This window comes from Diceros bicornis, chromosome 6 (genome assembly GCF_020826845.1).
Source record: "Diceros bicornis minor isolate mBicDic1 chromosome 6, mDicBic1.mat.cur, whole genome shotgun sequence".
Lineage (NCBI taxonomy): Eukaryota > Metazoa > Chordata > Mammalia > Perissodactyla > Rhinocerotidae > Diceros > Diceros bicornis.
Genome location: NC_080745.1, coordinates 14,133,280 through 14,159,837, shown reverse-complemented (window position 1 = coordinate 14,159,837; position 26,558 = coordinate 14,133,280). Strand labels below are relative to the sequence as shown.

General features: G+C 45.4%; 1 protein-coding gene across 5 annotated transcripts in view; it reads right to left on the bottom strand.

The window, feature by feature from the left end:
- Positions 1-9,793: 9,793 nt before the first annotated feature.
- Positions 9,794-26,558, bottom strand: part of MARCHF8 (membrane associated ring-CH-type finger 8) — a 123,641-nt gene continuing 106,876 nt past the window's right edge. For 4 of the 5 annotated variants that reach the window (XM_058542886.1, XM_058542885.1, XM_058542883.1 and 1 more), the window contains 4 exons: positions 18,729-18,811; positions 16,025-16,205; positions 13,895-14,042; positions 9,794-13,472 (listed from right to left, as the gene is read on the bottom strand). In XM_058542886.1, the coding sequence (XP_058398869.1) occupies positions 13,171-13,472; positions 13,895-14,042; positions 16,025-16,205; positions 18,729-18,811 (714 nt within the window). In that variant the 3' untranslated portion in view covers positions 9,794-13,170. Of the gene's footprint in view, positions 13,473-13,894; positions 14,043-16,024; positions 16,206-17,637; positions 18,484-18,728; positions 18,812-26,558 lie in introns of all 5 variants that reach the window. The other variant, XM_058542887.1, reaches the window with a different exon arrangement.

Sequence of the window (26,558 nt, the reverse complement as noted above, 5' to 3'; positions counted from 1 at the left end):
GTTGTTGATTACTTCTAATCGTTTTCCAATGGATTCTTTATGGTTTTCTATATATAAGATCATGTCATCTGCAAACAGCAAGAGTTTCTTCTTCATTGCCTACTTGTATTCCTTTTATTCCTTTTTCTTGCCTAATTGCTCTGGCCAGAACCTCCAATACTGTGTTGAATAAGAGTGGTGGGAGTGGGCACCCTTGTCTTATTCCTGTTTTCAGAGGGATGGCCTTCAGGTTTTCCCATACTCCTTTTGAGTATGATATTGGCTGTGGGTTTATCATATATGGCCTGTGTTATGTTAAGGTACTTTCCTTCTATACCCATTTTGTTGAGAATTTTTATCATAAATGGATGTTGGATCTTGTCAAATGCCTTCTCTGCATCTATTGAGATGATCATATGGTTTTTATTCCTTGTTAATGTGGTGTATCACATTGATTGATTTGCGGATGTTGAACCATCCCTGTGTCCCTGGTATAAATCCCACTTAATCATGGTGTATGATCTTTTTAATGTATTTCTGTATTTGGTTTGCCAATATTTTGTTGAGGATTTTTGCATCTATGTTCATCAGGGATATTGGTGTGTAGTTTGCCTTCTTAGTATTGTCTTTGTCTGGTTTTGGTATCAGGGTGATGTCGCCCTCATAGAATGTGTTGGGAAGAGTTCTATCTTCCTCTATTTTTGGAATAGTTTGAGAAGGATAGGTATTAAATCTTCTTTGAATGTTTGATAAAATTCTCCAGAGAAGCCATCTGGTCCTGGACTTTTATTTTTTGGGAGGTTTTTGATTACTGTTTCAATCTCTCTGCTTGTGATTGGTCTATTCAGGTTCTCTATTTCTTCTTGATTCAGTTTTGGGAGGTTGTATGAGTCTAAGAATTTATCCATTTCTTCTAGATTTTCCAATTTGTGGGCATATAGTTTTTCATAGTATTCTCTTATAATCTTTTGTATTTCTGTGGTATCTGTTGTAATTTCTCCTTTTTCATTTCTAATTTTATTTATTTGAGCCTTCTCTCTTTTTTTCTTGGTGAGTCTGGCTAAGGGTTTGTCAATTTTGTTTATCTTCTCAAAGAACCAGCTCTTTGTTTCATTGATCCTTTCTACTGTATTTTTTTTTAATTTAAATTTCATTTATTTCTGCTCTTATTTTTATTATTTCCCTCCTTCTGCTGACTTTAGGCTTTGTTTGTTCTTCTTTTTCTCATTCTGTTAGGCGTAGTTTGAGGTTGCTTATTTGGGCTTTTTCTTGTTTGTTAAGGTGGGCCTGTATTGCTATGAGTTTCCCTCTCAGGACTGCTTTTGCTGCATCCCATATAAGTTAGTATGGTGTATTTTTGTTTTCATTTGTCTCCAGATATGATTTGATTTCTCCTTTAATTTCATCATGATCCATTGGTTGTTTAGTAGCAGGTTGTTGAGTCTCTACAACTTTGTCACTTTCCTGGTTTTTTTCTTGTAGTTGATTTCTAGCTTCATGGCGTTATGGTTGGAAAAGATGCTTGTTATGATTTCAATCTTTTTAAATTTATAGAAGCATGCCTTGCCTCCCAACATATGGTCTATTCTTGAGAATGTTCCATGCACACTTGAGAATAATGTGTAATCTGCTGTGTTTGGATGGAGTGCTCTCTATATATCTAAGTCCATCTTGTCAAGTTTTTCACTTAAATCCATTATTTCTTTATTGACTTTCTGTCTGGATGATCTATCCATTGATGAAAGTGGGGTGTTAAGATCCCCTACTATTATTGTGTTGTTGTTAATATCTCCTTTTAGGTTTGTTAATAGTTGCTTTATGTACCTTGGTGCTCCTGTGCTGGGTGCATATATGTTTAAAAGTGATATGTCTTCTTGGTGGAGTGTCCCTTTTATCATTATATATTGCCCTTCTTTGTCTTTCATTACCTGTTTTATCTCGAAGTCAACTTTGTCTGATATAAGTATGGCAACACCTGCTTTCTTTTGTTTGCCATTAGCTTGGAGTATTATCTTCCATCCTTTCACTCAGAGCCTGTGTTTGTCTTTAGAGCTGAGATGTGTTTCTTGGAGGCAGCATATTGTTGGGTCTTGTTTTTTAATCCATCCCACCACTCTGTGTCTTTTGATTGGAGAGTTCAGTCCCTTTACATTTAGGGTAATTATTGATATATGAGAGCTTATTGTTGCTATTTTATCACTCATTTTCTGGTTCTTTTGCATTTCTTTTGTTTCTCGTCTCATGTGTTTCGGACTACCAATTCAGTTTGGTCGTTCTGTGTGGGGGTTCTCTTAGTTTTCTCTTTATTTATCGTGTGTGACTCTGTTCTGATTATTTGGCTAGTGGTTACCATAAAGTTTGTATAAAAAATCTTGTGGATGTGCTAGTCCATTTTTTGGTGGCCTCTTATTCTCTTAGACTAAGTTGATTTGATCCCTTTCCTCTTCCCCTTCTAAGTTATTGTTGTCACATCTTATTCCTTCTTGTGTTGTGAGCTTGTGTTTAAAGTGATGAGGTTGTATTTATTTTTGGTGTTTTCCTTCCCTTGATCTTTGGCTTTATAATTAAGTGTTTGCTAATCTATTCTGATAGCTGCAATTTTTCTGGTTTTGTCAACCTATTTTCCTCCTTGTTCAAAACTTCAAATCCTCTTTCTCTTTTTTTTCTCAGGCACGAAGAACTTCTTGAGCACTTCTTGTAGTGGGGGTTTTATGGCAATGAACTCCCTTAGCTTTTGTTTATCAGGGATAGTTATTATTTCTCCATCATATCTGAAGGATATTTTTGCTGGGTAGAGTATTCTTGGCTGAAAGGTTTTGTCCTTCAGAATTTTGAATAGATCATTCAATCTCTCCTATCCTGTAAAGTTTCTGTTGAGAAATCAGCTGACAGCCTGATAGGAATTCCTTTGTATGTTATTATTATTATTATTATTATTATTTGTCTAGCTGCCATTAATATTTTTTCTTTGTCATTGACTTTTTCCAGCTTTACTACTATATGCCTTGGAGAGGGTCTTTTCATGTTGATATATTTAGGAGATCTACTTATTTCATTCACTGGTATTTCCAGTTCCTTCCCCAGGTTTGGGAAGTTCTCAGCTATTATTTTTTTGAGAAAGTTCTCTGCTCCTTTTTCCCTCTCTTTTCCCTCTGGAATACCTATAATCCTTACATTGGATTTCCTAATTGAGTCAGATATTTCTCGGAGAGTTTCTTCATTTCTTTTTAGTCTTAGTTCTCTTTCCTCCTCCACCTGGAGCATTTCTGCATTGCTGTCCTCAATATTGCTAATTCTTTCCTCCATATTGTCAGCCCTGATGCTTAAGGCTTCCAGATTTGTCTTCATCTCCTCTATTGTGTTTTTCACCTAAGATTTCTGATTGCTTTTCTTTATAGTTTCAATCTTTTTTGTGAAGAAATTCTTGATTTCATTGAATTGTCTGTGTTTTCTTGTATTTCATTGAGCTTTTTTATGATGGCTATTTTGAATTCTCTGTCATTAAGGTTATACATTTCTGTGCTTTCCGAGGTTGACTTCTGGGCACTTTTTTCCTTTTGGTCTGGAGATTTAATATATTTTTGCATAGTGCCTGTCAGTGTTGGCTTATTTTTCCTCGTAGTGAAAACATCTGGTCACAGTTTCCTCTTGCCACCTCTGGTGGGGGATCAAGGGCTGTGTATTCTGTGCCTGCCTTGATCTGCGGGTGCTCTGGTCAGCCCCTGGCTGAGCTGAGGTGCAGCTGAGCTGAAGTGCCACTGATCTGAAGCACAGCTGAGCAGAGGCTCTTGGGGGTGAAGAGTGGGAACAGCTGGAACTGGAACATGGGAACAGCTGGGACTGGAGTGCAGCTAGGCTGAAGCAGCTGGGGCTCAGTTGCAGGTGGGTTGAAGCAGCCACAGCTGAAGTGTGGCTGGGCTGAAGAAGCAGGAGCTGGAGTACCACTGGGCCAAAGAAGCTGGAACTGGAGTGCAGCTGGGCCAAAGTTGCTGGTGCCAAGTCAGCTGGAGCCTGAGTGCAGCCCAGCCAAAGCAGCTGGGGCCAGGGGATGGTAGAGCCAAAGGAGTTGGGAGTGGGGCATGGTTGAGCTGATGCAGCTGGGGCTGGGGCACAGTTGAGCCAAAGGAGCTGGGGCTGTGGTGCGGTCAAGCCAGAGAAGCTGGGGCTGTGGCACTGTGGGGCTTGAGCTGCCACCACCTCTGGTGTAGGGGCATGGGCATGCCCCACCACTGGTGGGGCCGGGGCACTGTGGGGTCACTGAGCTGGGAGGTTACTGCCGCTGGTGCCTGGGCACTGGGGGCCTGCCACCTCTGGGGCCTGGGCGCAGGCGCACTGTTGCAGCCACTGGTGCCCGGGCACCTGGGGGCCACTGCCTCTGGAGCCAGGATTTGGGTGCACTGCCGCCACAGGTGCCGGTGCTTTGGGGAGCTGCCACCTCTGGAGCTGGGGCCGAGCTGAAGCACCGCTGTACCGAGGCTGCAGGGCTACTGTGCTGAAGCGCCGGGTGGGCAGGTGGGTGAGGGGCACTTACTTTTGCCTCCTCGATCTCAGAGGTTTCTCACCTCACTGTCAGTGTCTGCTCTCCTGAGGGGCTAGCTTGTTGAAAGTACCCTTGACACAGTGCTGCTCCTTCCATAGGGGGATTCCCCACCGGCTGTGAGGGGTCTTGGAGAGTGCTGGTTTTCCCGCTGAGAGCCCCCCTCTACCCCGCCGAGAGCCGCGTGGTCTCAATCTCAGGGTTGCAGTCCTTGGGGAAGGAAGGGAGCTCCTCTTACCTCCTTCCACTTACTCTGGGGATTCCAGCACCTCAGTCCTCAGGTGTATGGCTGCCTGGGTGCCTCAGATGTCTCCTGTGTTGTGTGACTAGCTTCTTTTGGAATATGAATGTCCTTTTTGTTGTGTTTTAGAGGGGGAGAGTTCAGTGGGGGGAACTCACTCTGCCATGATGCTGACATCACTCCTATCGTTCCTAATTTTTGAATAAGAAAAATCGGACTGAGAGAGAGATTAAGTAAATTGCCTGAGTTCATCCAGCTGGTAAATAGCTGAGGCTGGATTTAAACCTAATATGACAGGAATGTTGAAAGACTGAAAAATATGCCTGGATTTGTTTTTATCTACAATGAAAATAGATCTATTGTGGGTTTTTTAGAAATTAAAAAAACTTTATTTTTAAAGCAAAAAAACATTTTAAAATTTTCATAATGTTGAAAAAACTCATGAACTGCACTTATTATTTGCCACTTATATAAAAACAAAGAGTTAATGTTCTTATATCATAAAAAGCACCTATGATTAATGTAAAAATACCTAGAAAATATAAGAGAAATGGTCAGCGCATGGAAATTCACTAAACAGACATGGCCAGTAAACAAAAGATGCTCAATCTCATCTATCTGAGAAATGCAAAGTAAAACATCAATGAGATATGAAGGAATGACAATCATTTTAATAACAATTTAAAAAATAACAGCCACATGAGGCAGTGTAAGGACAGACATTCATGTTCTCACAGTGGGAAGATAAGTGAATAATTCTGCAAGTCAGTTTTGCAACTTCAAAGTTAAAATGTCTCTACCCCTTTTTTCTACTTCTAGGAATTTATCTTCAGAACTACCCCTCCCTCCTACCCACACACCCCCAAGTGTGCAAAGATAAATATCTTGGTTGTGGATTTCAGCCTTGTTTCTAATACCAAAAATTAGTAAGCAACTTAAAAATCTATATCAATAAGAATTTAGTAAACTAAACTCTGCATTAGTTAGAATAAGGTCAATACGTATGTTCTGTCACAGAAAAATATTAGACCAGTTGTTAGGTGAAAAAAGCAAACTGCGAAGTGGTGTGTCATGTGTCTGCAGCACGCATCGTGCTTCATTTATATACAAAAATACACGATGCCTCAACTACCTGACTGTGGCTCAGAACCCCCTGCCTGGGCCCTCATCTGCGCCCTGCCCACCCAGCAGGGACCCAGCGCTGCTCCTGCTCAGGGCCTTCCCCCTAGAAAGGGACTGAGTTTGATTTCCTTCCTCTTTTGCTTTTATTATGCTGACAGCTTTGACTGTTATATGCCTTCCCCTCCCCTCTTAGTGTTTACTCAGACATTTCATCTTTTCCAAAGAGAGGCCAGCCACCCCTGGCCGTCTGGTCAGCTCGATTTTAGCCCCGGGGTCTTCCTCCTCCCACCAGCCTGACACCCCAAGTAGCGAGGAGCAGTGAGTGCATCCTTGGCAGAGCCAAGGGCAGAGTCACCCTGAGCCCCCGGTCCCTGGGCCCTCGGTCCCCTCTTACATCCATCTGGCCTGCTGTCCTTCCAGGCCTGGAGGAAGGAACATTGAGTAGATCCTTTAACAAGGGAACCATGGAGACTTATTAGCACTGCCTTGATCTCTAAAAGCTACCCTCGAAGGGGCACAGCAGGGCTGGTCAGCCCCATTCCACAGATGAGGACACCGAATGAAGCTCAGCAAAGATCAAGAACTCATGAGAGGCTGCCAGCCTGAGGGGAGCTGGGCCCACCAGGCCAACCTGAGGCTCTCCTGCAATACCTCCGGGTGAACCCGCACCAGAGGACCTTTCATCTCCAACATTTTAAGAATCTACCTCAAGTGCCTCTGAAGCAGTGAAGCCTTTGCCACCAGGTCTCTGTGGGGCAGGACTGCAACAGAACAGGAGTTGGTCAGGTAGCTGCTAATTCAACCCAGCGGGCAGCACTGCTCCCAGGAACTCAACATCTTCCTCCACTTCCTCCATCTTAAATGGTGGGATGAGCCCAGAGATGCCAACACTGATCCTTGGGCCTGGGCCTCTGCAGGGCTGAATCAGAGGGGGTGGGAGAACTGGAAATTGGCTGCATTTCCTCCCAGACACCTCAGAAACTGGCTGAGATCTCGAGGGTGGGTTGGGAGGAGAGCCCTGAGTCAGAGCATGACTAGAGCAATGCCCTCGCTGGGCCTCAGTTTCCCAGCTACATGCAGGGGTCAGACTAGTGTAGCTGTTCTTAGTGTTGGGTGAGAGATGTCGAGGGGAAGCACAGACCACTTTGAAAATCAGATAAAAGCTATGGGCATTTCCTCAGGAGCGTAATACAGCACTCACACGGTCCTTGGGGGACCGCACACTTCCTGTGGCTGAGGAAAGAGCGCCTGCTCCAGGGTGCCCAGAAGACTGGATTTTATGGGCCAGAAAAGTTTAGAAAAAAAATCTTGAGGCACCTTGTGGGTTACCAAGTTTTTGTTGGTAAGAACCAAGCAATCAACAAAAAACATTCCCACCAAGGGCTCCATCTACTATCATCACTACTTCATAACAGGACATTTTAACAACAGAAAAAAGAATAATACAATTAATGGACAACTCAACTCTTTCTCGCATACAACCTATGTTGCCTTTTTTCCTATCTCCCCCTGGACCCCTGCCAACTATGCCACAGCAGTGCTGGGAACCACACCCAAGCCAGCTCATTTCAGGGGGAGTGCCTGATACTATGCATCTCGCCTAGAGATGGAAGGTGGAACAGGAGGACCAAAGTGGAGCCCAGGCTTGGCTCCCTGAACCTCTGGACTTCCAGACCCCTCCCCTCACGTGCAAGTGACAGAGGTCACACCAGCAGAGTCTGGATTCTGCTCCTTTCATTTTGGCTTCAAAAGGCAGCTTGGGAGAGGCAGGGCAGACATGGGCTTCTCTGATGGCTGAGGGGCTGGGCCCTGCCACCGCAGAGGAACTTTCAGCTCAGGAAAGCATGCTCTTCCCCTCTTCCTCTTACCCTCCTGAACTGCCCCTCTCAGCTCCTTCCAGACCCAGCAATGTAGAGGTGTAGCAGGACTCCTGGTCACTGTGGCACTTCTGAGCCTGCAAACAAGGACAGGCCTTGGAAAGGGGCTCATCTACACCTCTGACACCACACGGCCATGCACCAGGAACTCTAGGGGCACCATTCACACAGACCAAGGGTTGGCAAACTTTTTCTACAAAGGGCCACAAACATTTCAGGCTTTGCAGGCCATATGGCCTGTCCCTCTATTCAGGTTTGCCATTGTAAAAGGAAATCAGCTGAATACAATAGGAAAATGAATGGCGAAGGCTGTATGCCCGTAAGTTGACTTGCAAAACAGGAGGCTGGCCTGCAAGCAGTAGTTTGCCACCCCCTGACACAGAGGATTGAAAGTGCCCCCTAGAGGTGTGCCATGCAGCAGCCCTACAACACCATCACTTTGTGGCCAGTGCCAAAGGGCAGAAAGGGCTGGGGGCAGCATTGTCTTAAGCCTGCCTGCAACAAGACCGCATTTGATGTCCCTTTAGCCAAACTCATTAAATTTATTGGGTCCCCAAAGCACAGAAGCTCCTCTCCGGAGCCCCCCACTTCACTTTCTTACAGAAGCCGGTTCCCCTTTCGGCTCCACCCTCCTCACCACTCCCTCCGACAGTTGAGCACCCGAGCTCAGGGCGCATCCTAGCTTCCCTCCTTCCTAGATGCACGCGCCTAAGCAGGTTCAGCTGCTCTGTGGTCACGTCCTCCTCTAGGAGCGTCAACAGCTCCACTCAGTTCTGGGGACCTTTTCCCTGCAGAAGGCAGGCAAGGGGACACTTGGCAAACTACCCTCCTGCTTAGCTCTCAAGTCTCCTGGCAGCCTACCGTGGTGCCCTTAGCTTGTGGATAGATTCTCCTGGTTCATCAAGGGCACAGTGTGTCCCAGGACAATCCTGGCCTCCCTCTTTCCACTCATGCACAGGTGAGGCTGTGTGCCCACCCTCAGCACTCAAAGCCTGTGAGTGGTTTGCAGTCTTGAGACCAGAGGATCAATGGCCCTAGCATTACTCAGGGAAGCCTGTCAGGAGCCAGAAGATGCAGCCAGGCAATCCTGCTAGTCCTCCCTGCTTCTCTCTCAGCTGGGCTGTGGTTCAGTAAACGTTTCAACAGATAAGGCTAGTTAAGCAATCGACTATTCCAACGGTCACGCTGCCATACATACCCTGAACTTGAGTCTGGCTTCTCTCAGGGCAGTGAGTCCAAGCAAAGCCTGGATGTTTGAAATAAGCATACCTGGGGCCGGCGCCGTGGCTTAGCGGTTAAGTGCGCGCTCCACTGCTGGTGGCCCGGGTTTGGATCCCGGGCGCGCACTGGCGCACTGCTTGTCCGGCCATGCTGAGGCGGCGTCTCACATACAGCAACTAGAAGGATGTGCAACTATGACATACAACTATCTACTGGGGCTTTGGGGAGAAAAAGGGAAAAAAGGAGGAGCATTGGCAATAGATGTTAGCTCAGAGCCAGTCTTCCCCAGCAAAAAGAGGAGGATTGGCATGGATGTTAGCTCAGGGCTGATCTTCCTCACAAAAGAAAAAAATAAGCATACCTGTGTGAGCTGCTTCAGTTTTCACTCTCACGCCCACACCCCCTCCAGAACCCTCCCTCCCCACCAACCACCTGGGGGATCCTCCCTCCCTTACAGGGACAGACTGAGGAAGACACCCCTCCAGAGGTGGCATGATTTTCTTCCCTGATGTGCAGGCCAGAGGAACCTGGGAGGGGATCAAGACCACTGGAGTGCCTGCCCATGGTCCCAGCCTCCCTGCAGGAAAACGCTTACATGGCGAAACTTCTTTTTAAAGAAATGCTTTATTGCTGCAATTAGACACCCCATGTACAGCACAAATGACCCCCCAGTACAGAGAATTATTCAAGTGGTAATACTGAGAAACAGTGAGCATACACAAAAGGATAGAAAACTAGACATTTAGGTAACTAGAAACTTCCTAAGAAAAACTTCAAATGTGAAGTGCCTTTTAGAAACTACACCACACATGCCAGTGTAAATTTGGTTTTTATTAACAATCAACTTTCTATAAACATTGCATCTAAATAGGTGATGAGCCACACAACTTAATTACTTCCACAACAAGGATAAATGCTTTTACTTCCCTAGGTTTCAGTCTTTCCTTGAGCTAGAGATAGAAGCTGCATATTTCAAATCAGATCCAAAGGGGAAATTATTTCAAAAGTGTACTTGCATCAGGCCAAATCCACTGCATTGTGGACCCTCACCCTGCTGTTCCTGGCCTCCTCCACCCTGCAGTCTCCCACTGGGCAGCGGACACAGCTCCAACCCTGTGGCGTTACCTGAGGTCCTGGAACCAGCCCAACTGCCTGGGGCCTGCATGTCTGTAGCCAGGTAGGGCACACCCACAAGTGGGGAAACTAAACCCATAAGATTGAAAAGAGTAGACTGAAGCAAAAAAGGAAGAGACACTAGAAGCCTGGAGTAGGAAGAGACCTTTTACAGTTTCCAAGAAAATCTTAAACAAGGGCACAAAAACCAAATTACTGCTGGCAGCCAAAGTCAGAAGCCCTTGAGTTGTACTGTAACTTTTGGGGGAGTAAAGGCCAAATCAGAGAGGGCTGGCTGGTGACACTCCAAGGCTGCCTGCCTCCCTCTCCCCCTTGCCTGGCCCACAAGTACCAGCCCTCCTGGCCCTGAGACGGGCAAGCTCATCTCACGTTCCTATGTGGTTCAGCCAAGTGCCATCCTCCCACTAAAGCCAGGTGAAAAATGAAGAGAAACTGGGGAATAATTAACCCCCAAAAGAACCTAGAGGGCAAGGTGACACAGACTAAAGGAACATCTGGCACATCCGCTGCTCCCACTAGGTGGCAGGACAGCACTACCTTGCCAGGGCTTCATGCTCCAGTCAGTCCCTGGAGGGTAGAGGTTAGAGCTGGGGCTGAGAATGCGGTCAGAGGTGCTCAACTAGAAACTGCAAGAAAAGAGAAAGGCAGGGGGACAGCTGTATGCCGTTCCAGGAGAGGAAAGAAGGCCATGAGACAGACTGTCCACAGGCAGAGGGCTTTTAGGAGCTCAGCTGGAGGTGATAAGATGGTGTTAGGCCTTCATGGAAAGCCGTGAGAGGGCTTCACAGGAGCATCTCATTGGGTGTGGGGGCAACAGAATAGTCGTGGTTGTAAAGGCACCTTTGCCATCAAGGGTGGGCTGCCCAGGTGCTACCCCTCCCTAAGCACGCTTTCCTCTCCAGAGAAGGTCTCAGAGCTTTTCAAGTTCAGCATAACGGATTCCATTGGGGGAAGGGGAAGGATTCCCATTTAAAACTTGATCCCAGTCTTCACTTGACCACTCACCTGCTGTTAGAGGGTGGCAGGGACAAGGGGGCCTTGTCTGATTCAGCTCCCCTAAGTGGACAGTCTGTAGCTGCCAGGTGTCGTCAGGCTGAGAAGGGGTGTGGGTAATTGCACTTTGGGGCACAGTGGACACAGGCACGGGGCTGGATGTGGCCTGAAAGACAGAGCGAAGGCAGGCTGACCTATTTTCAGGGGTTGGCTGTGGCTGGACAGTGCCTGCCTGGCCAGAGGAAGGCCACGGCAGAGCAGTTCCTTACACTAGACAGTGATCCTGATGAGTCAGACTCGGGGTGGGAGGAGATGGTAGAGGAGCCCGCTACCACATGCCCTGCCCCCACAGCTTAGAGACCCTGCAGCCTCGTCCTGGTTTTCAAAACAAACCACAGGGTTTCCACTGTGAAAGGCAAAGGAACTATCTTGTGTTTGCTTCCTCCTCTTCACAGGGGGTGGATGAAGCACCTAAGGCTCAGGGGACAGAGGACAGGACCCTCAGGAATCTCGCTCCCTAGAGGAGGCTCTGCAGGTGTAGAGTTGCCCGAAAGTAAGGATCTGGGCATACTCATGTTACACTGCAGACCCTCCTGGCCTATTTTCCTGGAATAGACTCTTACGTGCCTAGTGCAATGAAACTGGTTTTTAAAACAGAATTTTTGAGCAGACTTTTTAAAGGGACAAAGGCCATTTGATGGTGGTGATTTTGGTTTTGTTTGTTTTATGAAAAATAGTACAGGAGATAATCCCTGATGACAGAACAGACTAATAGCAGGGCCAAGGGCCCCCTAAAGGATCCTCTCTGTTCAGTCCAGTTAAGGCGACAAATGGGTGGGGGTGTGGCTGGGGGCAGTGACACAGGGGACCACAGCAGTTTGCTGCTCACTCCTGGCCCTTGTCTCAGAGCCGGACTGTCTGCCTCTCTGCCCTGGGTAATGATCCACAGACTCTCCCAGGAGCAGAAGCTGGCCAAGGTGGTGGGCACCCTGGAGCACCACAGTGTGCACACCCCAGAGCAGGGCAGTGCACACTCACTCTCAGCATGAAGCCAGCACACCCTGGAGAGGTTTGTCTGTAAAGGAGTAGGTTTTAAATATTCAATTTTGTTCTAATTACTCTTTTCCTTTTGTTTAGTTCTCATAAACCCATCTTTTTCAGTGGCGACAAAAAAGAAACTTTGAGGGCAAGCCTATGACATAAAAACTTATAACACAGGCTGGAAACCACTGGAATTATGCTTAAATTGCCACTTAGCATCCATTAATTCCCATGAAATGTTATGAAAAAGCCTCACATCTGTTTGTCCTGCTCTATACTCACAAGTCCCTTTTATGGCCACAGAGTGGATATAGACTATATAAGGCAAAAAGGTTTTAGATCTATTATAATGTAAAAGAGATAATCAGGGTCATGAAGGGAAGGTTTCTAAACGAGACGTTCTTTTAAGTGTCAATCCCACTGGACACACATATTACAAAATAAAGATTCTCTTTTCGTAAAGTGCTGTTTGCTTAGTGAATCACTTGCCACCATGCACAGAGCACCACGGCCCGTCTGCTCGGGAGAACTGTCGGCGGCAACATCAGCAGAGGAAGCTCATCTCCCTGGGCTCTCCTCAGGGAGGAGGTAAATCGTCTCATCATGACCAGACACTCCCGAACACTCCGCTCCAGGGTGGGGACTGCTGCCAAGTGGAAGAGGCTGTGCGTCAGGGCCTGGGTGCCACCTTGCTCCTGTTCTTCCCTCAGGTTTGGCATTTTATTCTCTCATTCTGCTCAAGACCACAGGCCAGAACCCAGCCAGCTCCCCATCATGGTGTCATGGGGTCTTCCACCTTCCCTTCCCACAGACATGCTGGCAGAAGTGGAAGCTAGCTGTGCACAGCTGATGTGAGGGCTTGCCAGGAGATTCACTAAGGAGGGTTTAGAAAAAGAGAAGACATTAAAAATAGTCACCTGCGCAGTCTATGCTATTAAAGGACATAAGAAAAGGTACACAGTTGGCAGTAAACAATTTCCTTCAGCTATTCATGGATGTCCAGGAAAACTACACCCTTCACACAATCAGATGTGAATGATTTCTGCTCCAGTGTCTTCAGGGTCTGTGCAAGAAGAGCTTGTGTCGGAATGACAGACTCCACGTCCATCTTTATTTTCAAAGTTGGGCTCTGTTAGTGCAGATTTTTCAAAAGTACTCCTTTTGCTTGTGTCTGGACAGTTTTGAACATAGATTACTCTGTTATAAGCCTTGAGTCTCTTCCATAATTGTACATACACTTTGCACTGAACATACATAAAAAGAAGTCCGCCGGTAAAGCCGATGGCCACGACCACCAATTTAGTCCAAAAGGGCCACTCTAGGATTCCTGGAAGGGAAAAAACCTGGTTAGCCTATGAGCAGATCTTATTTAAGACCTAAAGTAAATAAAACACAACTTCTGAACTTCCCATAACCAGCGTATTCCTAACTCATCGCATCTTGCTTCGTCATAGGAGGGATGGAAGAGGGTGTCTGCTCCCTCTTATCCTGCTCTTCTAGAAGGCAGTCTGTGGCGAGTCTCACTCCCCATGGTTTGATCCCTTCTGACTGGGCTTTAAAAACTACCACCACAGTAAGAGAAACATCCAAAAAGGATGCCTGGTGCCTCATAATTGATGCCTCCCTCCAGAAACCCAGACAGTTGAGGTCTGACTTGAAAATCAATCTGGAATATTGTTCCAATCCTAAGACCCCAGTGTGTTACCCAGGACATCTGTGCTGAGCTCACCTTTCATTCTGAGCACATACCTGTTGCATGCCCCTGCTTGATCTCCTCAACGGTGCGGTCGATGAGCACGTACAAAGACCAGACCACACAGATGATGGCGATGACATGAAATATCACTGAGCACATGATCTTCCTACGCTCACTGCCCGTCATCTGCAAGTTCTCCCACTGGAAAGACAACACGCAGAGCGTGAGGTGCAGGCTCACAGACGTTAAGGGCTACAATGGGGTGAGAGCACTGTAGATGAGTAAGATTGGCTTTCCTCCCCCTCCCCCTTTCCCGGACGATTCCCCAAATACTCAAAGTTGTTCTCTTTAAACCACTTGGCTTCAACCAGGTACCAGGCACTGGTATTCTGTCAACAGCCAACTTTCTATGCAATGAAAAGAAGCTGGGACTGAGATGAGCTATGAACTACCACCAGCAATGCCCTTGTCTGCTTATTCTTGCAAGCAGACATCAAACAGCTTGATAAAGGATTCTGTGGTTTCAGTCCTGATGAAAACAGCTTGTTGGCCCAAGACCCAGGTGGCACATTTTAAATCTCCCTGACTTGCTGACTGGCATGGGCAGGGCAACAGAAGGGTTGATGACGCCACAACACACTAGCAGATGGGTCACACTACATCGTGAAGGTGATGGCGGAAGGCGCTCACTCTTTGGTCCTCTGCTACTTTGGGAGCAACAGCTTGAAATCAATGCTAAGAGTTCCTGGTACAAGCAGTCTCTGCCAGTCCCATCTCCTCTAGGAGCTCATTAATTTACTCCAAATAGCCACTTTTTCTTTTTCATTTACTGGTTTCGGAATCAGAAGAAAACACATAAAGGTAGAGAAAAAGAACAAAGTGTAAACACTCTGCATATCCTATGCCAGCCCTAGTCACAGCCTCTTTCCAGATGGTTCTATGCAGGATAAGCTGAAAGCAGAGTCTCATGGATTATCTATATTGGCCAAAGTGCCATAAGACTCATTTGAGAGACCAGCATAGAGTAGGTACCAAATAAATTATAAGGCTTTTATGGGGCAAAACATTTTTTAAGTAGTTTGCGCCTGCCTTCTCTAACACCCAGATTGCTTTCTGCTATGGTTTCATACCGTATCTTCATTTGGCTTCCTTCCTAAAACGCTCCCCTGCTCCCTGATTTCCTGCTATTTCCTAAGACACCTTAGTTCCAGCCCTTTACACTCCCTGATATGCTCACCCTGGCCTTTTTGGTGGACGCTTTTCTCTAGACTAGACAATCTAACCTCTCTAAACTCCTTTCACTTCACCTCCACATCCTGCTGATCCTGCAAGAACTGCTTCAACACCCAAACACCTTATGATGCTACCACCACTCTACTTCCCCAGCACTCCAGCCCACACTGAATATTCCTTCTCTGAATGTCTGACATGCTCTACTGCCAGGTAAGTTAGCAGGTAATTGGCATTGTCACGTGCTATTATCTAATTATGTGATTCCTTTTGCAATTTACATATTAAAGTTTTGAGATAAGAACAAGTCTTTTATTCTTCCAAACAAAACCTTATGTGCTGGGCATAGAGAGAGAGACATTACATGAACAGTTAATATTTACAAAGGAGGTAAGTGCAGGACGAGGCTCCTCTCAGGAGCAATGACATGGGGCCTGATGACAGTTGTGTTTCCCCTAATGCCTGAGGTTCTTTTCCTCTCCCATCCACCTCCCATCGTCCCATCCAGCAAATACTTATCACAGGTATATACAAATAAATCTACTATGTTATGCTGTGCTTTGTGCTGAGGAGAGAAACTAACCTCTAATATACAGTCCTAATGAGACGCAAGACATGAACAGTTAATAAATATAAAGTAATAGGCTGACTGAGATTTCACAAGAGTCTGTGGTCAAGGGGCAAATGACTGACAGACAAGCAAGCAGTCTAGTTTGAAGAAGGAAGAAAACATTATGACTGAATGGTCAGAAAGAGTTTCTTCCTGAGAAGAGGGACCTGGAAATCGGCACCAGAAACAACAATCTCTACAACATGAACATATGCACCAGCCCCTACTTCTTCAAGAACTACACACAGGCACACCATGGCTGCATCCAGTCCAAGGAGCTAACTCTGGCAGGGACTCTCATCTCGGCAAGGTGGAAGCACTTCCAGGGAGTCCCTACACGTACTTTCCTCAGGGGCTTCAGCTTGGTCTCCATGATGAACTCGTACTTGCACAGCTCGCAGCAGCGCGTGTCAGAGCTCTTGATCCACTGCTGTAGGCAGGCCTGGTGCACGAAGTGGAGGCTCCCCGTGCAGTGGCAGGGGGTGATCAAAGGGCTCTCATCATCCCCTTCACAGTGACAGATCCTACAGCGGGAGGAAAGCCAGTCATTACGAGGAGGGCCACACAGCAGGGAAGATGACGCTTCAGTGGAAGGTCCATCTCCCCAAAGAAAACTTTCAGAAACAGACATCACAGAAATGACTACAAGCACAAAAACACACAAACACAAATGAGAACAATTACTACAAACTAAAAGTGTCTATCTTACCGTACCAACATGGAAAGTCTGGATGGCATTTGGCATCAGAAAGGAAAAAATGATATAAGAAATGACAAAAGACTCATTTTTGGTAAAACTTAAGAACTTCATTGATAGATGAATTTAAGGCAACATGGAAGCATCTTTCAGAACTTAAGAAATTAAAATAACCAGAGGAAAAATTTCTGTGTGAAACAAAACCAGTATTCTCCTTCCAAAAATACCAGTGACTTAAAAAGACGATGAAATTTGCTTTTTGGCTATAATCACTGACCTCACCTTCACACACCACAACTACACATTTCTGTCCTCTCTCAGAGAGTAAACATAGAAATCACAGGACCTCTCCTGGGCCTAAGAAAACCAGTATAAGGTGCTGCAATTTCATTTCTTTTTTCAGGACCACTTATAGCAATAAGTAAGAATTTTAAATCATTCATTATTTCTAAGGGTGCATGCAACAGGATATAACTGCAAACCACAAGGAACATAATAGACTTCTGAGAAACAGAAAGGTCTTTTCCAGCAGCTGGAGAGGAGGTAAGAACATCTGGCCTGAAAGGAGCTGGGCTCTGGCCCTGGCCAGGTTCTCAGCTGTCTGTTTCTATGAGAGGGATTTCTGAGCCAATTGCTAGGAATGACAGCTGGCCTGAGGAGGGACGACAGGGGAAAGGTTAAAATGGGGAAGGCATAAGACAAAAAGTGAATTCTGAAAGATTCTGGAGGCCAGATAAGGATGCTACATACAGGAAAATAAAGGTGGGAAGTGGAGTTAAGATCTGGGTAGGAGTGGCTGTATCCAAGATAAAAAGAAGGACAGAAGGAGCTGCTGAAGCACAGCCTCTCCCCACGCACATCATGTTGCAGGTGGAGCAAGGGGTAAAAATAAGGCCGAAAGGGGCAGCCAATGCTTAAAATCTAGACCGTCAAACTGGAAAACTGGAGACACTATTTTCTTTCTTCCAATTTCTTTATGTCAAGTCTACTTATTTTTAGTTGAAAAGAGTAAGCTTGGCCTTTAATATGTGTAGCTTCTTCTTCTTTTATCATCTGTGAAACTAACTTGGGACCCACGTCCTAAAAAATGATTTTTCAAATTATATCAATACTTTATTCTTCTGGAGAAAATTATTAACCCGTAATTGTCTACAACTGCCTATTACTTCATTTTCCTGAAACTTCACATATTAAAGCAAGATGAGGCTATGGAGGTATGATGCAGAGATGGCCAGAATGGTGGTTCTTGGCAAACCAACCTGCAGGCATCCCCTGACGTGGACACAGGAGAAATGGGAGGGCATTTTTCAGAGAGGGGAGAAGGACAATCCAGGTCACTGTCCTTCTCCACTGAGCAGAGGGGCGCCCGCAGGACCCTGCTCTTCAATTTTGCAGAAGTGCTGTCCTCAAAGACATCGTCATCTCCCATTTCGTCGGAGCAGAAGCCCACGCTCCCTGCCAGCCCGCTGGAGGACTTGGCAGTGTGCAGGTGAGCGGCACAACCCTCCAACTCGTGGAACCTGTGCAGGCTGCTGGCACTTGAGCCGTGCGAGAGTGAGAACAAGTACCGGAGCAGTCGTCGGCCTCTGGACACAGCCTCGCCATCTGCTTTCTCTTCCAAAAGCGGGACGTGCATACCCCTCTTGCCAGCTTCCACCTCTGAGGCAGTTGAATGAATGGCAGAAAGGGATGAAACACAAGAATGTTTGGAATTGCCAAGAGGTTTGCAATTCAGTGTTCTTTTTTCTTTATGATGGAACCTGTTAATTTTGAGACACAGATCCTGGGGGAGTATCAGTTTCCCTTCAGAGCAAGTTCTTCCCACATAGTCAAAACTTTTCAAAGTATCCTGGGCCTTTTCACCCACATCATTTAGAGATTTTGAGAACTTCAGTGTTCTTCTGGCTTTGGTATTCTTAGCAGGCTTCAAGGCCTGGACCCATTCTGAACCACAGGAATTTCTCTTTGATGCCTGTAACGTGTCTTTACAGATAACTGTCACAGTGAGCCCTTGTGTCAGAGAATTCTGGCATTGAGGAGTTTTCAAGACAACAGCAGACTGCATAGGACTGTGGTGACAACACTCAGAAAACACTGCACTGGAACTGCATGCAGAGAACAGTGGAATAAAAGCACAGAAAGTAAAAACAATTTTACAAGAGAATAGACATCGAAGTGAAGAAATGAGACTCGTGTGGTAAATTGGTGAGCAAACAGCACATAAAACTGGGTCAACTGTTTAGAGCAAAGGCATACTGACCACGCAAATGGGAAACTGAGAACCTACAGACACTAAGGCCTATTTCTGGGAATCACATGAACCATCGTAGCGTCTGAAGCAGCGTGTTACCTGCAGATGTCCTGATGGGATGGCGTGACAGAAGTGCGAGGGAAGATGGACCCTGGAGCTGACGCCAGCGGAGGACCCCCAGCCTGCAATGACACACGTCCAGTCAGTTTTCAGGTAAGAGTCAAGGGGACCATGAACACCATCTCCTTCTGAATGGCAGTGGGTAGAGAATCTAAGAATGTCTGCTATTTCCTATTGCTCAGTGAGTAACAGTATTAGGTCCCTACAAGCCGAGGTAAAGACAAATCAAACAGCATTCTTCTTTTCTTATTTGAGGTGAAAGTGTAGCCAAGAAATATTTGAGACTCTGGAACAGCACCACCAATCTGCAGATTCAGTGGTCATTTATTTCCTAAGCATCTAAATTTAATTAGTTCACATATAAGTCAAGAAACCAAGGATTTACAAGGTGTATGCAAATACAAAAGAAATGTGAGGTACCATCCCTGCCAGCACTTGCTTGCCCAACCCAGCACTCTTTAACCTGGTTCCTGGGATAATCCTAACCAAGGCTGGCAGAAGGTGAGAGCTCCCTCCTACTCACACCTCATGCTGGTCCACAAAACCTAGCTACCCTCCCAGAGCTCTTCATACAAAAGGGAGACTATCTGACCACAGGGCCGCCAATCCATAGCTACCCAGGGCCCAGGAGAGGGCTGAGCACAGAATGCTCCCACAAGTTCTAATCTCGGGCTTGTGAATTAAGAAAACAATCAAGAAAGTGTAAATTTGAAAGAAAGTATAGCAAGAGGTCATGAGATAGAGTAGGGGCTCTGAGGGGTCGTGAACAAGCCAAAATTAGAGAAAAGATCTAGAAGGGTGAGGAAGCACCATGGTGGGAAGAGAAGAGGATGGAGAGAAACAGGAACAGGGAGTACAGCTGACCTGAGGATGTAAAACCACCACTAGTGGGTCCCCCAGCCTCCCACTCCAGCCTCTGTGGGACCCTTGCTATGTCTTGTCAAGACTCAGATTCCTGCGTTTCCATGGCCCTCACAGACCCATGCATATTCACATAAATGTGTTCTTCCCGCCTTAGGACAGTCAGCCTGAGTGAGTACCTGCTCCATGCAACCCAAACAGCCACATGACAACAGTGCTATGAGTCTGTTATCTCTTAAGAGCAAACCCACATCACCTCCCCCTCTTCCCCAGGCCCACTCAAGTGGCCCTTAGTCCTACTCCTTGATTCGGGGAAGCCCCACTCTGGTCCATAACTCCTCAGCTTAGGCCTAGCCCCAGCTCTTGCTAAGTGCCACCTACTCCCATCCTTGACCCCCATGCCCCAGGATGGCATACTCCCATCCTGCACTCCAGCTACGGGACCCCTGACACGGGTCAGCCACCAGGACAGGTAGCACCACTGTCCAGAAACTCTCCCCATCTTCTGCCTCCAGCAAATGCACCAGCCTAGAGAGAGCCAGGAACGGCAGTCTGATTGAGGTGTTCATTGGACTGTTCTTCCTGCTTCCCAGCACGGGGATTAAATAGCATTTTAAATCCAACTCAACCTAAAGAAACCTGATCTAATAGGTTACACGTTATCATGTCACATGTGTATACTAAAATCATGCTGCATTACTCAATCAGCACATCTTCTGAGTTACCAAAGAATCCACATTTATTTTCTAACTGAATGTGCATACAAACACATTCTTTTCTTTGAAAGCATTACAGGTCAAAGTTCTTAAGAATCTAAAGTTTAATTTATTTGGAGACATGAAAATGACATCCCCAGGGGCTGGCCCCATGGCATAGTGGTTAAGTTCAGTGCGTTCTGCTTCGGTGGCTCAGGTGTGGATCCCAGGCGCGGACCTACACCACTTGTCAGCCATGCTGTGGCGGCGAACCACACGCAACGTAGAGGAAGACTGGCACAGATGTTAGCTCAGGACCAATCTTCCTCAGGAAAAAAAAAAGGACATCCCCAAAATGATCTGTCACTACTTTGTCACGATTCTTCCTAAATTTTAACAAAATGAGAGGGCTCTTGCGACTCACATGGACATTATGCTGTTACATTCCCAATGCATGAGCACCCTCATCCTGGGCACCCATCACAGGCTCTACCCCTGAGGGCTCCTCTGCCCCAGCCTGGCCAGAGTTCTGCTGTCTAGACTCCTGAGATGAGCACACAGGGCCTTTACTGTTAATCACTACAGGAAAGCAGGCTGAGGGTCGCCACACTATGGTCCCAAACTCCTACACTCTGCCTGTTCTCTGATATTCAGTTCTATCCCCATTCTGAGATAGAAAGGGTTCTTGAACTTCTTTCTCCCATCTTTTACTGCTGAAGGTGACCAGCTCTGTTCAGCATCTGTAGGCAAGGTCAAAAATGTATCACGAAGACCACAAGCTGGTCATGGTGTACTGTAGAGAAATGTGAGTTGTCACCATGCCTCCCCAAGTAGACCCTGGAGGAAGGGAGGACAAGAGTGTCCACCTATCTTCATATCCTTGCCCCCCTCTATGAGCTATGAGGTCAGCTCTCCTTTCTGTATGTTGCTGGGTCAAGTTTAGTGGCTCAGACTGAGGTACAGAAGGAAGCCACCTCCCCACACAAAGGATAGAAAAGTGCACTGCTCATGCAGAAGACAGGGGGAATTACCTAGTTATCTCCCTCCCTATTATCTTTGTAAGGACATGATCCTCCTGAAACCATGCATACTTGCCTGTATTCTAAAGGGAAGGCAAACCCTATGGGAGGAAAGTGGGGTCTTATCTGAAGAATGAGGCCCTCTCAAGGTCAGAGTCCTGGGAGGAGGGAGGTCTCAGAAGGGAAGCTAAAATCAAGACAAAACAGCCTCTCACTCCTTGAACTTGAAGTAATCCACGTCAAAAAGGGAAGTCTGGGGTAACAAAAACATTATCACACGCCTGTGATGGGGGGATCGCTCAGAGGTAGGAGGGAAGAGCCTCAGAGCAGAAAAAGCCTACATTGAGGAAGCAGCCAGACTGTCCACACACATGACAGGTCTTGTGATCATGTCCCCACAAAATTTCCCATCTCAGGTGTATCATGGGGAACTCACACACAGTCGTGTCTGTACTTGCAGCAGAGCATCAAGCCTGCGAGACAGTGGCAGCAGCCCCAAGCCCCTGCTCTCTGTTGATTTAACAGGAACAATGTCAGCATCCTCTATCTACATTCCTGTTCTCATTTCATCCTCTCCAATCTCACAAAAAACATCACGAGACACTCTCAGCAGGTAATGTCCAAGCCTCAATAAGCCTCCCAATAACAGATAAAAAGTCTCTCTTCTTCTTAGATTATAAGGTTTCAAGGAAATTTTAAAAATCTACTTACTGTTGTTTTACATAAATACAAACGAACAAATGCCTTATCCTGGCTGACTCCTTTTCCAATAAGAGAAAGCAAGCAAGATTCATGGGGCCATCACAGCTCCCAGAAGAGGCTCCTTCTGTCACCAGCTAAAGAGGACCACATGTTCCAAAGTTCAGAACCAGTTCACATGTACAGGATTTAGGGCTGGCCTGATCAATAGCAGCAAAGACAAAATGAAGCGAATAGCTTCAAATACAGTTCCAGGGTCCAACTGGGGAAGTTAAGGTAAGTCAAGGGGCCGGCAGGTCCCTCTCAGAGGTTCAGAGCAGCAGACAGCTCTCCCGCTCTTCCTGACAGCAGTGGGCAGGGTGGGATGGGGAAGGCCATGGGGCAGTACTAGCCTCAAGGGAAAAGGAGACTCCGTGCCACACAAAACTACGGAGAACACCCTCTCCCCACCAAAAGGGTCAGACCACACAGGACTGTTACTGATAGAAAGTGTAAATGTTTATAATGAGAAAATTCAAATGTATGGAGAGATCTTAAGCCCTCTGTTTCTTAAGTTCTTTGTTGGTTCTCAAACAAGAGACTTTCCGGTCATGAAAAGGAATGTAAGGCAATCTCACTACAAAAAAATTTTCCTAAAAATCCCCTCTTCTTAAGATGTTGTAATCAATTATGCCAAATAAACCTCTGGATTGTGTCTAGGCCTAAATCCCAGTTGCTCTCATTTCTTAAGAATGACAAATACTTTTAGGCAATTTCTTTTGCTGTACTCAAGTCACTTAGTGGTTGCCTTTCCTATCAGATTCATTGTTTTAAATAATTTTATCAAGGCTGCCAAAAATATATAAGGAAAAGAAAACTTTTCATTTATCCTTGGTAGAATTTGGCATTCACCCTTTTTTTATTTCCTTTTAAGAGAACTTACTGCTGTTGGAAGGGCTATCATAACAGACTCATCAAGTAGATTCCTCAGGAACTTGCCAATTTTCCATCTTCTATTTACATTTTACCTCAGAGGGACTTTCTCATTGCAGGACACCAGCTGTACCTTCCTGACTTACTTTCTGCTTCACTTCCTTCCCTTGCTCCTTCCACTTGGTTACTTCCCAACTTCTCTCTCTACCACCTCCTCCTTCTTCTCTGCTGCAAACCTCCACTGGGCCTTCTTTTCATTTACCAGCAAAGGTACTTTTCAAACATTTTGCTCTCTCACAAAATTTGCCCATCTGATTTATATCAACAGGTGCAGGGCCACAAGAAATGGTTTGGTTGGGTTCATTTGCTTTTAAGCCAAGAGGAATTTGAGGAAGGACTAGATAAGGAGAGCAAGATGCAAGTAGGGCTCATGTTTACAACTGACCTCAAATTATAGTATATCAAATCAATGACAAAAGAAAAAATGGAAAAGGAAGTACAGATGGCTCTTAAAATATGAAAAGATGCTTAACCTCTCTCACAATGAGAAATATAAATTAAAACTACGAGATGCACTATTATCAACAAAAATTTTTATTTAAAGAAATCAAATAATACCTGTGTTGGCAAAAGCATGGGGAAACAGTGATGCTTACACACTGCTGGTGGGAAGGAAACTGTAAACTCCTATAGAATACAATTTGGAATTTCTCTCAGAATTACAAATGCACATACACTTTGTCTCAGCAATTCTTCTTTTAGGAATTCATCCTCACCCATATGCACAAAGAGCTTTGTACAGCATTGTTTGTGAGGGCAAAGGGCTGGCATAACCTCAATGCCCATGGGCTTGGAGCTGACTGAGTCAATACTGGTACACCAGCAGAAGGGAACACCAGGCAATCATTAAAAGAAGGGAAAGCTCATTAGGCCCTGTAACGGGTACTTGGAAGGAACAGGCAGAGGGGAGAGCCATGTCACGCACGCTGGTATGAGGAGACTATCACTGGAAGAGTACACACTTCCAAGTCCTAATAGTGGTTTCTTCTGAAACATGGAAGGAGAGCAGGGACCTTGGGCGAGAGGGACACTGACTTTTCATGGAGACTCTTCCCAACCATTACACCACTTTTATCATGAACAAGTATTTCCTAAACGTAAATTCACTTTAAAATAACATGTAACTGAAAGTTTAAGTAAAATAAAACTACAGAAGCACAACCAACTGTAACGATTTTCCAACTCTGGGAAAACTGGTAAAGAAATTGATGTAACCGGTCATGACCTACATTTAAAAAAAGAAGAAAGAAAATAGAAGATGTCAGCGTGCATCTGACATAATGAGGATTAAGTCTTTTGGGGGGAATTTCTTCTTTCTGTTGTGTGTGTGTGAGTGAACTGAATTTAGACGTAAAAACTATTTCTTACAAAGGGTCATGGTCAAAATAATTTGAAAGTCATTGCACTACTGTATTTCTACAAAGAAAATAAAAAATATCAAAATAAGTAAAAGAAGAAGATGGCTAAATCAAGAAAGCACAATACATTGTCAGCACAGAGATTTCAGAAGTGAAGAGTTCTGACAGCTCCCAAGAGAAAAGGTTCTTCCTCTACATAGATAGCATTTGCCACCTGTATTCGATTTCTATTGATGTGTAACAAATTACCACAAACTTAGTGGCTTGAAACTACACAAATTTATCATCTGATGCACAGTGTGACAGGATCCTCTGCTCAGGGTTTCCCTCCTTTCTGGAGGCTCTGAGGAAGAATACACACTCATTCAGGTTGTTGGCAGAATGCAGTTCCTTGCAGCTTTAGGAATGAGGACCCCATTTCCTTGCTGGCTGTCAGCAGGGGGGGCTGCCTGCATTCCCCACCGATCTCTCCTCATGTTCAAGTCCATTCTTTCTTCCAATCTCACATCCTCTTCTGCCACGAGCCAGAGAAAGCTCTCTGCTTTTAAGAGCTCATGTGATTCCATTCATGCAATATAACATGATCATAGGGGCAATATCTCATCATATTCACAAGTTCTGGGCATTAGGGTGAGATATCTTTGGAGGGTCACTTTAGAAATTCTGCTTACCAGACCACCTTACATTCACTTCCTGCTCAGGTTACTAAATGCTACTGCACTCCTACTCCCAAACCAAAAGAGAGTGATCCGCTCCTTACTGCCAGCTCAGCAGGCCTGACTTCATATAATAAAGCCAAACAAAGTCTCACTTGGTGTTTAGACACTGCAATGTACAGATCGACATTGCATTTCAGCAAACTTTCTGCTTAGCACAGAAGTTACTCTGTGAAAACAAATGCTTCCTTATGAGAGACTCTGATTTCTATAAATAAACACCCAGTTGTATTCAACTTCAAAAATGAGCTACAATTAAAGGAGGAGAAGCCATTTCTGTGGCTGCTCTGATAAATACATGTTGACTCTTGATGAAGGGCTGTGCCAAGAACGAGCTTTCACAACAGCAATTAATTAAAACTGACCATTAAAAAAGTCAATATAGAATATACACAATATAAGATTCATGAAGAGTGTGCACTAAAACTACTGAAGTTCTAAAATGATTTCCATTATAAATGACTCTCAGCATTGCCTAGCAAGTAGCACTAACACGAATTCTTTGGTGGCCTTTTAGAGAGTTAGAACAACATGAATAGTAACAGATCCCCAGCAAAACAAGGGGCATACATCACCGCACTGCTAGAGGCAAGGCAACAGCTCAAAAGACCTTCTCATGGCTTATCTTCCAAAGCAGGTCTTTAAGCTCCTGTTGGGGATCTTGCAAATATAACTAGTTTTCAATAAGTTACTCTGAAGGCAATAATTTCTGAGCAAAGATGGCTTCACGTTCCTAGAAACTACAAGTGTAATCATATAAAGATCCAAAATCACCAAAAATAACATGGCGAAAGGGCTGTTTCTGAGTTATTTACCACTCAAAAGAACTCTTTACTACTATAGACTTCCTTCAAATGTTTAACTTTTCAAATATAATCGAAATGTACTTTCATTTCCAAGAATTCTTTGAGAAAACTCTGGGGTGGTGGCAAAAGCACTAGCTTTTGACTCCAAAGTCCTCATTCTGTGTTCTGGGGCCACTCCACTGAGCGCACACCACCTCCCAAGGGCTTACCCTCTTGGAAGAGGAGTTTAATCATTTAAAAATCAGGTCAGTAATCCACAGGGCTGCTGCAAGGATCAAATAAAATCAGAGGAGATGCATAAATGCAACACACACCATTCCAAGAACACCTCCACTGTGAAGCAAGGCTACCATGTGAACTACTACTACAGGATGATCTGCAGAGTAAACCTGCAGGTATCTCTACTATGAAATGCCCTAATTTCAAGAGAGGTTACCACTGTCCACTCAACTTGGGATGAAAAGAGTTTCTGCCCAGGCTACTCATCTGGCGGGTAAACCTAGAGCCTAGGAGAATGCAACTGACAGGAACACAGGAGACAAGAAGGATGACCCCAAACTTAATGTTAAGGCTCCTCCTCTAAAGCCAAATGAGTTAGAAGGTGACAAATGAAATCAGTAATCTTTTTAGGCACACGTCCTCTCCCTACAATCTAAAAGAAGGTTCAGAGATCTGCTTGAAAC